The following is an 11,542-nucleotide window of genomic DNA, read 5'->3' as shown; positions in this document are numbered from 1 at the left end:
AAATAAATATAAATTCAAGAAAGAACTTACCGCTATTGCGTATCCATAACTTGTGTCTTGCATTTGTACTTAATGGAAATCGAAATAAATGCGATCCCGTTGAATATCGACCATTGCGACAATTTTTTTATACGCGCACTTGTCATAAACACTTTCTGTATAACACTGATCCATTCTAATTTTATTAATATTTTTAACTGATATATTTAAATATGTTTTATATTGTATTTTAATGAAATTTTTTATTATCTTTTATTGCTATTAGAAATGTTTGACTCCCATACACAAAAAATAATTTTTCTATTTCAATATAAATAAAATCTATAAATAAAATCGATATAAATAAAATCTTTTTGATTTGAAATAAAGCAAAATTATGTAATAAAACAAAATTAAAATATATAAAAATATGTAAAATGTAATGTGCAACAAAATTAAAATTAATTATAATTAAATACAAAATTAAATTAACCTGAAAGTGAAATTAAAGGTGCAAAATTAAATAAGCAAAAAAATAAAATACAGAAATAAAATACGTGGTAATAATAATATAACCAAAGAAACAAATAATACCACGCTTAAAAAATACTAAAGAAACTTAATTTACTATATTAATGCACAAAATTTATATACATTAACTACTTATCAATTTATACATTTATAACTACTTATCAATTTATAAAGTAATAAGAGGACTTAATGCCGTTACTTTAATTAAAATAGCGACTTTAATAAGAATCGAAAGAATAGGCTATTAAAAACTTTCATTTAATACAATTACGTATAAAGAGCACCGAATCAACAAATCGTATAACTTTTCGAACATCTCGAGTGAAAAGATTCTTTTAACTGCTTCAGTTATTTATTGTATTAAAAAAAAGAAAAGCAGAAAAAGAAATACAATAAGACATAAACAGAAATAGACGCGTAAATACGATTATAAATACGGCGATGCACTCTATATCGACAGGAGTCTAATGTTTGTCTTTCTTGACAATACAGCGTTCACTATATCGCGTGTCAGCACTCAAGACGGGCGTGTTTAACACTCAGGATGGGCGAAGAAGAGGGGATAGCGACCACGCGGCAGCGATCGGGTCTCAGCGAGCCACGAGCCATTAGTTCGCTCAAAACTCTCGAGTTGTACAGCACGTGGATAATATTTGTAAGTAGATAATTTTATATTAATATAAATCTATATATATAATATATAATCTATATGTATATATATATATATATTTATATATATATATATATATATATAATATATATAATATAATTATATATATATAAATCTGTCGGCGGAATTTGGCTTCTTCCTATGAAATGTATTTAAAAAGAATGATTCTCATGGAAAATTACCGTATTTGATTTATATATGCACGAAAAGGATGAAAACTTTAATATATTTCATGGGAAGAAGATAAATTAATATTTCTGTTGTGTTTTCTTTATTATAAATAATCACAGATCTCATCAATCGAATATTTGATACTTGTGTTTACATCTTTTTAATATGTGTGTGTAATATTTTTATATGTGGATTCTAATTTCATGTTATTTTCCTAATTTTTTTCAGTGAACGATGGCAACATTGGAAATGACGGCGACGACGCCGACACCGACGCCGACATCGACGCCGACGCCGACGCCGACGCCGACGCCGATAGAAACGGTGACGACGCCGGCACCGATGACGACGACAACGGCGACGACGCCGACGCCGACGACGATAGGAACGGTGACGACGCCGGCGCCGATGACGACGACAACGGCGACGACGCCGACGCCGACGACGATAGCAACAGCGACAACGCCGGCATCGACGACAACAGATTCGACGCCGATGACAACGGCAGCGATAACGTTAGCGCAAACCTTTACATTAAATGTAAGTCTATAAAACTTTATAAAAATATATTATATATATCATTAAGAATATTATCATTAAGAATAGTGCACACAAGACAATTATTATTAACCGCGATTTGCATTTTATGGATTCTCATTATATTAATATTGGATGGTTTTAACATTTCAATTAAGGCTTATATTAACCGGTCATACTAATATTGCTTAATGCCTTAGCGTTTGATCATATAATAATATTTTAATCTTAATTGTTTTTATTCTTCATTTTTAATTGTTCTTTTAGATAGAGAAAGCTAAGCTCAGGTTAAAGCTAAAGTTAAATACAACAAAGCCTAAAATTAATAAAAGTCTCTTAATTTCGCAATATCTGCGGATATTTAACTGTTATTACGTTCAGACTTTAAGAAAAGATGGGAGAACAATTATAATCGAACGCTTAAGGCATATATCAATTTTGTTAATATTTTTATTGTTAAAAATACTAATGTATTTTTGTATATGTATATGTTTCAGGCTCAAGAGCTCGGAAATATTATAGCAAATGCTATAATAATGGTGCGAGGACGAGGACGAGGAGGAGGTGGGAGAGGAAGAGGACGAGGAGGAGGTGGGAGAGGAAGAGTTCATGGTCGAGGTGGAAGAGGTCGAGGCGGAGGAAGAGGGTGTGGAAGAAATACTTATATTTTCTATAATTAAATAAAAATAAATAAATTAAATTAAATTAAATATCATTAAATCTATAATCTATATAATGTATTTTTTATTACACAAATAAAACAAAAAATAAATATAATATTCCACATTTTATTATTATATAATATTTTATTTTACTATTAATTTCTATTCTATATATAACAATATAATAATATAATTTATCTAATAATATAATTTATATTCTATAATTTTACTATTAATATAATTTTTCTATAAATAATCAATAGAGAGGGAAAAAGAAAGTCACACAATTAAAAATTTCATTAAAAATTCTTCATTAAAAATTTCATTAAAAATTCATCATTAAAAATTTATTCAATATACATAAGCGTCTTGCTATACAGCACTGATGCTACCGCCATTTTGTGCACATAGCAGGGAACAGAACCAGAAATTGTGCACATTATAAATTACCCTCTGAGAACTTTCATGGACATTGGCTTTGTAGTTCATGTCCACGTTTTTTAGATTAACAGAGGGCGTATGGCTTTCAGGGATCACCTAAAAGCGGGCCATGACACCTCTCAGTCTTCTCTCTGTCTATAATAAGATTTTAAGGCGTAAGACTTTAGAAATTGACGAATTACAATCGAATATTCTCTTAAAACTAGGCCGTGATTGGTCAATTTCTTAAGACTTACGTCTTAAAAACTAATTATAGACGCTACATTAAGCGTCGTCTACAATGAAAGTTTAAGGAGAATTAAGGCGTAAGATTTAAGAAATTGACCAATTATAGTCAAGTATTAAGAGAATATTCGACTGCGATTGGTCAATTTTTTGAGTCTTACGCCTTACAATCTTATGCTACGGTCATTGCAGACGAACCTTTAGTCCCGATCTACAACAGATAATTTAAGCCCTAAACCTTAAGAAATTGATCAATCACACCCGAGCATTCTTCTCATTAGCCGTGTTCCGAAATTGTTACCGGTACTGCAAATTCTATAGTGCACGTTACGTATATGATATATTTTCAGTGTTGGCAGCAAACTGGCAGCAATTTCGGAATACGGCCATACTTGATTGTGATTGGTCAGTTTTTTGAGTCTTAAGCCTTGTTTACATTGGACGTAGGACGTAGACGTAGACGTAGACGTAAGAATTGGAAAGATAGGAATAGCATGTTACCGTCCATATTGAAACTTAAGCGCAGACGTAGCCGTAGACGTAGGCGTAGAATTTTAAAATTTTTAATATTTTTCTACGTCCAACCAATCACAAGAGGGATGCCCGGTGTATACCATTTGCGCGGACACTTACCGGTTAACCTCTAAACTGTACCACGATTGATATATTCACTTTTATAAAATGTATGAAATTGAAAAATTAGAATTATTAAGATTTTCTTTAATTTTCACTGCAGTGGGTATGATTTTAAGATCTTTGCAAAAAAAAAAAGTTCATAACAAGCGACGATGGTGGGTTCGTCCGCTGTTGAGAAATCGGGTAAAAGGAGCCAATATTATATATTGTTCCAATATATAAAAGAAAAAGATGATGAACAATTTTTTAAGTACACTCGAATGACAGTCAATCAATTTGAAAAGTTGCTGGATATTGTTAAACATAGATTAATAAAAATCAGTCCAAGAAAGCCATTAAGTCCGGAGTTTCGGCTGGTTATGACATTGTAGTGAGTATTATAATAAATATATTTTTCAGATTTTTATTCTTGAGTTAAGCATATGTTATTAGATAATTATACGTATTTGTTTAGTTATCTTGCCCATGGACCGAGCATGCAGGTAGTTGCATGGAGCTTCTGTGTTTCCAAGTCCACAGTCAGCAATGTAATACGAGAGACTTGTGCAGTTATCTGGGATGAATTATCCCCAATTTACTTAAAACCACCAACTACTGAAGAATGGGAAATTAAAGCAACGGAGTTCTGGTATCGCTGGAATTTACCTAATTGTTTTGGTGCGATGGACGGGAAGCATATAACGATTCAAGCTCCAAAAAAATCGGGTTCGCAGTATTTTAACTATAAAAAAACGTTTAGTATAGTTCTAATGGCAGTTTGCGATGCTTTTTATTTGTTTACACTTGTTGATGTCGGTGCTTTCGGATCTCAAAGCGACGGTGGCATTTTTAAAGAATCGGCATTTGGGAAAGCTATGGATAATAATGAATTAGGCCTTCCAGGTTCTACCAATTTACGTGGAACTAATATCGCGTTTCCGTATTTTGTGGCTGCAGACGAAGCCTTTCCACTTAAGCACTATATAATGCGGCCTTATCCCGGAACAAATTTATCAGAAAAACAACAAATTTTTAATTACCGCCTATCACGTGCTCGACGCGTTATTGAAAATACCTTTGGCATTTTAGCCAGTCGGTGGCGAATTCTACATACTAACATAATTGCCAGTGTTAGTACAATTGAAAGAATTGTATGCGCTACATTATGTTTACATAACTTCGTTAAAATAGAAGAATTGTCAAGTAAGCAGCGTTATTATTGTCCAGATAATTATGTAGATCGTTATGATGATTCAGGATGTGTCATTCTTGGTGACTGGCGAGTAAACTGTCCTCAGATTGATGAATTAGGTCGCACAGGGACAAATCGTTCTACACGAGCGGATATTGATTTACGAAATACCCTTGCTGATTATCTTGTGTCGCCAGAAGGAAAAGTAGATTGGCAGTATAATTATGTAACGAGGAAGTTTTTAAAATGTATAAATATATTTTCAGATATTAACTATCAATATATATATGCATTTATCACAACATATAACAATACATACTTAGTGAGAAATGGTACAGCAAATCACATCAATTCGACGTACCATTTCTCACTGGATATATCCTTTCTTTGGTCTTGTGTTCAGCAAATCGTGATTGTTCTGTTGCTGTAACAAAGAAGTACAATTTGTATAATAAACAATATGTAAAAGTATGTAAATTTATGTAATAAACTATTTTTACTTTTTAAACTAATATTTATGACATATTATATACGTATCGTATACCTTAATTTTCCGAGTCAGACTCGAATTCATAGAGAAGTTGAGAAATTTTGAATTTCATGTCTTTCACTTTTGTCTTTGTCATTTTTTTCATCGATCCGTATAATGAAATGCAAAAATTCCAAAGAACATCATCTTTTGCATCGTCTCTTTTTACGATTGTTTTTTCTACGCCTTCGAGCATGGAGATAAGACGTTCCTCAGGAGGTAAAGGTTGAGGTTTCTTTTTCTTCTTTTGTTGATTTTCTATCTCCAACAATGGTCGTTTCTTATTGGAATCCAATTTTTCGGTACATTTCGAAGTTCCGTTGTCCCCTGTTTCCTCTTTTATATTTAACAGGTAGCTGCGAACATCTTCATCTATGAATTCTACTGATTCGTCCAATAAATCTAACTGAGTTTCTGGTGGGTTCTTGTCGATGTCGACAAGAATATTGTCTGAAAATTTATTCTTCTGACTGGCACTCAATGCTAAGTTACCAATTGTCCTGTACATAACATTATTCCATATATATTGCACTAAGTACAACAAAATAGAACATACTACAAAAGTTATTCTTACTTTCTATTTTGTACATGGGGTTGTAAAAATAGTAGGGTATTATATAAAGACCATTCAATCTCCTGGTTTTCTGACGATGCACCAGACCCAGAAGGAATGTTTGCTTTTTGCCTCCTAACCTTGCTGAAACGTTCTCTTAGAACTTTCCAACGTCGCATAGCATCTTCCGCTGCAAATAAATTAAATATTTTATTATTTTTTTATTAAACAATTCGACAAATTAAAACAACAATTGTAGACTTACAGCTGATATTCAATTGATCGCCAATAGACTTCCATGAATTATTGCAGAGTACCTTGTCTTTATAACCCGGTAATTTTTTATCGTATAAATGGGGATTACTCTCCACCATTAAAATTAACCGACGATCTAATTCTTCGCTCATCTTTTTTACTTCGTATTCGAAAATACAATCACTGATACTCGCAAAACAAACACAATAAACTTTCGAAATAAAAGTAAGGTTAAGGATGCAGTTCTATGATTGGTTATAAGGACCACGATCATTAGTCGAACATATTGAAAAGTACTTCAATGTTAACCACGAAGAATTTCTACGTCTGCGTCTACGTCTACGTCTATCTCTACGTTACGTCCTACGTCCAATGTAAACAAGGCTTTACGCCTTACAACCTTATGCTACGACCATTGTAGACGACTCTTGAAGCGTCGTCTACACTGAGATTTTAAGGCGACTTAAGGGGTAAGACTTAAGAAGTTGACCAATCACAATCGAATATACTCTTTATACTTGACTGTAATTGGTCAATTTCTTAAGACGGATTAAAGCAGTAACTTAAGGAATTGACCAATCTCATTCAAGCATTAAAAGAATAGTCGACTGTTTGGTCAACTGGATTGGTCAATTTATTGAGTTACAACCAGTGAACTCTATACTATAACTGGAATGTGCACTGCCGCTGTTAGCGCCTGGGACATCAAAAGAAAAGGACAAGTTGCTTTGGAACGATTCCTGTCTCCGTCTAGTAAATTTTGATTGGTCGATAATTTTATATGATCTTTGTTACAAACATCAGTCTTACTAACCTTAACTCGATTGACTAACTGACAACCTTCCTGCTCACAGCTGCTTTTCACCTTTATTATTGAAAATTATTAATGTTTCGTTCTTTTATTTATATATTTTTATTTTTTATATGTATAAAAAAGAAGTTATAATCAAAAACATTTCGTAAAGTATTCGTATGGACACATAATAACAAAAAATATATGTATGTAAATATATGTTATTCTGTTCGCGAGTGAGCGCGAATCGCTGCTACAGCGCAAAGTTTACAGAATGTGGCAAACGGACGACCACGAACATAATATTAAACGCTAAATTAACTGAACACGACACGTAATTTTTTTGGTATTTTTAGATTTTTATTTGACACCACACAGTAAATTAAAGTTTTACACAAATAAAATGAGTACAATTATTTCAGGTAACGAAATAATTCTGAAGCCGAGAGTGCGAAAGTCCGAGTGAGAAAGCGATCGTTTTAAAAGCGGTTAGACAAAGCGGTTTTGACAAAGCAGTTCTACGAAAATACTGCGAGCAGCGAAAAAGTGCGAGACTTTTTTGGTCCACACGCAGTGCCCATTATATAGCGAGCGGATTTTTGGGCTCGCTGCGACGTGGACCAATTAATTTAATCTTTTAGCGGTAACCTCATTGCGGCGCGTGTAGTTGGTTGTTGATGAGGTCTGACGTCGGATATTATTTACTTGTCATGCGCGCAATCTTTTTAGATCAGCTGATTGGCGATCAGCTGATCGTGACGCATGGGCGCGCATGCCCATAAGCTGCATAAATTTCAACGACGGTTGACAATAATATTGTTAGCGGCGATGATGAGCATTTTTTCTGGTGAAGAAAAAGAGAGATAACTCGAACGTTCGAGTTTTTCTAATAAATAGATATTTCGAGAAGATTCTCGACGTTAATTTTAAATTTTCGAACGTTTAATAGCGAAAATATGCGAATTTCGCTATGCAAATTTTACTCTGGAATGATTATTTTAAATTTTGAACATATTTATATAGTTAAAATGTTTTACTTGTAAAATGTAGCAGGTAAATAGTAAAAAAGATTAAAAAATATATTTATTATTTTTTATTTATACAATTCATTATCTTTTCATTATTTTTATTTACGTAATTATAAAAAATGTTCCGATATTGGATGAATAGAAATACAGTAATGCATTTCTTCCTTATGTAGATTATTTTATGTAGATTACCGTATGGAACGTACATAAACATATGTAAAATGCTGGATGTACTTCAATCAACTGAAATAAATGTTTGAATATTAAAATAAGAATTTTAACACATACTGGAGATATACAACTATATATTCCGTATTATACACAAAAAATATCTTTTGTTACAAAATATTGAATTTTTTTCAAAAATTAATAACGATGTATATATATTATTAATAACGATATACATATATACATCATAAAACACAAAAACATAAATAAAATACTGAGCAGAACAATCTTAAAAATAATATATCTGCAGCTTAAATGAAAAATAAATATCTTATAAATATAAAATAAAATTATCTTTAAGTTCATTCTTTGGTTTAAGAGATTGCACATAAAGTAATAAATATCACTATATAAGGATTATTAAGCCAGTCCAAAAAAATACATTACAAAATAATCCAATTGCTTAGAAATATAAAATATTTAACATGCTGTAACATTATGTATGTCTCAAAAGCTTTTGACTGTAATAAAACTATAATAAAATAATTAAATGTTATAAAATAAAATGGTTTTATGAAGTTTACTACATTTATTAACAAGTTTATCCAAAATTCGTTCCGTCATATTTTTATTATATTTAGAAATACGAATAAAAATATATGATGATGTTATAGCTCTAATTAATTGTATTTCATGTAGTTCCTCCATTCCTGCAATATCTGTTACAGGATATTGTGGTTTGAATAAAAACATAGCTATTGGAATATAATGTTGTATAGTAGTTCGAATAATATTAGCTTCAAAATGGTTTGCGTTTATAGATTGCACATTTAATTCAGCTTTAAAAGCTTTTTCAACAAATAGTATTATATTATAAACTACTGCAGATGGTAAATATAATTTACCACGATTAATGAATTTCATAAAAGAAGATTCTGAATATATTTTTGAACAATAATTATGTTCATAAGTCTTATTATTTGTATTGGTTAAAATTGCAATACAATCATCACATTTTATTTTTTTTATTAAACCCCGAACAATATAACCAGATATATAATATTTTGCTGAATAAATGATATATTAATATTCTCCATAGCTTGAATTATATTTATTATACGTTTAAAATCATTACAATCAAAAGCTTCAGAGTTCTCTTTGGTTTTAGTTTTGCACTTAAAAATAGCAGGCATTGCAGTGTTATCATCAATGCAATTTGCACTAATACTACTTTTAACATTATTTAAAAACAAAAGTTTTCGTATAATCCATATGAATTGTAAGCAGTCAGGATTATTATTCCAACCCCCTCTAGCTCTTGCAAGAAAAGAAAAGTTCTTAATAGTCTTGCGAGCATTTATACGGCAAAAATAAACGTAATGGATTAACTTTAGAAAATAAATTCTTTGCTAAATTGATCATACTATACATATTTATTATAAAACCTACTGCAAATGTTGATCTTCGATAATGAAAAATAGGAACTCGTCAATTTTTAATTTGGAAAATGTAAAGAATATTATTGTTAAAAGTATTTATAATAATCCAAATTTTTAGGAGTCATGGGCGACTTGAAATTCGTTCCAAAACAACTTCTAGCATTTAAAATGTCAAACAGTTTATCAAATATTCTTATCAATTCTGTTGCGGCATCACTTCAAATCCTAAAGATTTTATTTTCCTTAAATAATCGATGGCATCAGCAACACTACTGCTTATTGTTTGAGATGCAAGTGAAACGTTCATTTTTTTATTAAAATAATGTATATGTGCATTACCTAATTTATTTGCTAATTTCAGACCTTTTTTTTCTTGAATGTCATGTAATTTCCTAACATATGCAAAAGATATTTCCCGATTTTCATATGTAATTTTGCATTCTGCGAAAGTATTACGAAATAATTTAATCATATGTGAAGGGTCTAATATACTGTAAATATATGAATCAGATAAAGAATGTTGAAATGCTGTTTGCAAATAAGAATATTGTTTTTCATTCTTCGGACAAAGCGCATTTTGTACATTTAAATCTATATTTTCTGTTCATGCTTCTTGATGAAAATGTTGTTTCATATTCGATTTAAATTCTTTGGGATGTATAATGCATGGAATGTTCATAGAATCCATATTTACGAAATTATTAAAATTAAAATTACATCCTAGCAATTGTAACGTTTTCAAATTGCTTTTTGCACCATCGCATGTAATTGAACGGACAGTGATGCCTTTTTCTGCTAGTTTGATTATTGTTTGCTGTATAATTTCGCTCTGTACAACTGATGGCATTTTATTTGTAAAAAAAAGCAATTGGACATTTAAATTTTACCGTATAAGAAACAATTAATAGCACCAATACTTCAGTAGTCAATTCTTTTGAATCTTCTGTAGGAATACCCCCATAATCTACATATCCACGTATTTTATCTGATAATTTATCATACACTAATTTTTTTCTTATGCTCATCGAATCAAATACTAATGAAACATTTTTTAAATAATCTTTTGTATGTGCTTCATTTTCCAAATATGCAAATATTTCAGGAAGAAAACCAGGTTGGAGATTTTTATGACTTATCCATTTACAGAACATACTATTATGCGGTAAATATAGTTGACTGCGTACAAATTCATATGCACGTGGAGAATAAAAAAATAATGTAAAAGCAAATTATTTAATTGAGGTAGAATATCTTCTACGACATGCTGAAACTCTGTTATTTTTCAATTCATTTTTCAAAACTTCTAATGAAAACCCATTAAAATTAGTCTTTAAAATCACACCTTCAGTATCATGTTTATTATTTGCCAGATATTTTATGAGACTTTTCATTGATGTTATGCGTTCTGTTCGACGAAACAAACGCTTTTTCAGAATTAGATTTTCTTTTCTTAATTGTAGTTCCCTTTCAGATTGTCTTAAACGCTTTGGAGAAACTTGAACTGCAACACTTATACTATTCGTTAATTGTGCTTATACTCCAATGTCAATCATTTCCTAATAAATTGTAATCATAACACTTTAAAGTACAATATTTGCAATAACAAATAAACAAGCTAAACATATATAACAATTAAATAAAAAATATAAATATTTCATAAAATGGAACAATATTAAATACAACCATACACCTATTATACATTTCATGTGTTAGAAAATAATATAAATTGAAAGAATTAAATATTTTTATATAAC

The 11,542-nt window shown here is 30.7% G+C and overlaps 2 protein-coding genes across 2 annotated transcripts; one reads left to right on the top strand and one right to left on the bottom strand.

Annotated features, from left to right (window-relative positions):
• Window positions 1-4,388: 4,388 nt before the first annotated feature.
• Window positions 4,389-5,267, top strand: LOC112639829 (protein ALP1-like; the record flags this gene model as incomplete). The annotated part of the gene is made up of 1 exon (XM_025414981.1): window positions 4,389-5,267. A coding segment is annotated over exon 1 (753 nt), but the record flags the coding sequence as incomplete, so codon positions are not given.
• A 387-nt stretch (window positions 5,268-5,654) lies between these two features.
• On the bottom strand, window positions 5,655-6,512 carry LOC112639828. The gene is made up of 4 exons (XM_025414980.1): window positions 6,371-6,512; window positions 6,127-6,295; window positions 5,760-6,052; window positions 5,655-5,713 (listed from the first exon to the last, which is right to left on the bottom strand). Exons 1-4 carry the CDS (start codon window positions 6,510-6,512, stop codon window positions 5,655-5,657), a joined length of 663 nt encoding a protein of 220 aa, XP_025270765.1.
• Window positions 6,513-11,542: the final 5,030 nt, after the last annotated feature.

Source organism: Camponotus floridanus, unplaced genomic scaffold (assembly GCF_003227725.1).
Source record: "Camponotus floridanus strain SB8 unplaced genomic scaffold, Cflo_v7.5 scaffold92, whole genome shotgun sequence".
NCBI lineage: Eukaryota > Metazoa > Arthropoda > Insecta > Hymenoptera > Formicidae > Camponotus > Camponotus floridanus.
The sequence above is the reverse complement of the archived record's forward strand: the minus strand, read 5'-3'. Positions and strand labels throughout refer to the sequence as shown.

Coding starts and splice junctions, on each gene's coding strand:
- LOC112639828 (XM_025414980.1), bottom strand. CDS start 6,512: ATGAGCGAAGAATTAGATCGTCGGTTAATTTTAATGGTGGAGAGTAAT. Junction 6,053..6,126: donor CCCCATGTACAAAATAGAAA/GTAAGAATAACT, acceptor TGTTATGTACAG/GACAATTGGTAACTTAGCAT. Junction 5,714..5,759: donor ACCTTTACCTCCTGAGGAAC/GTCTTATCTCCA, acceptor AATCGTAAAAAG/AGACGATGCAAAAGATGATG.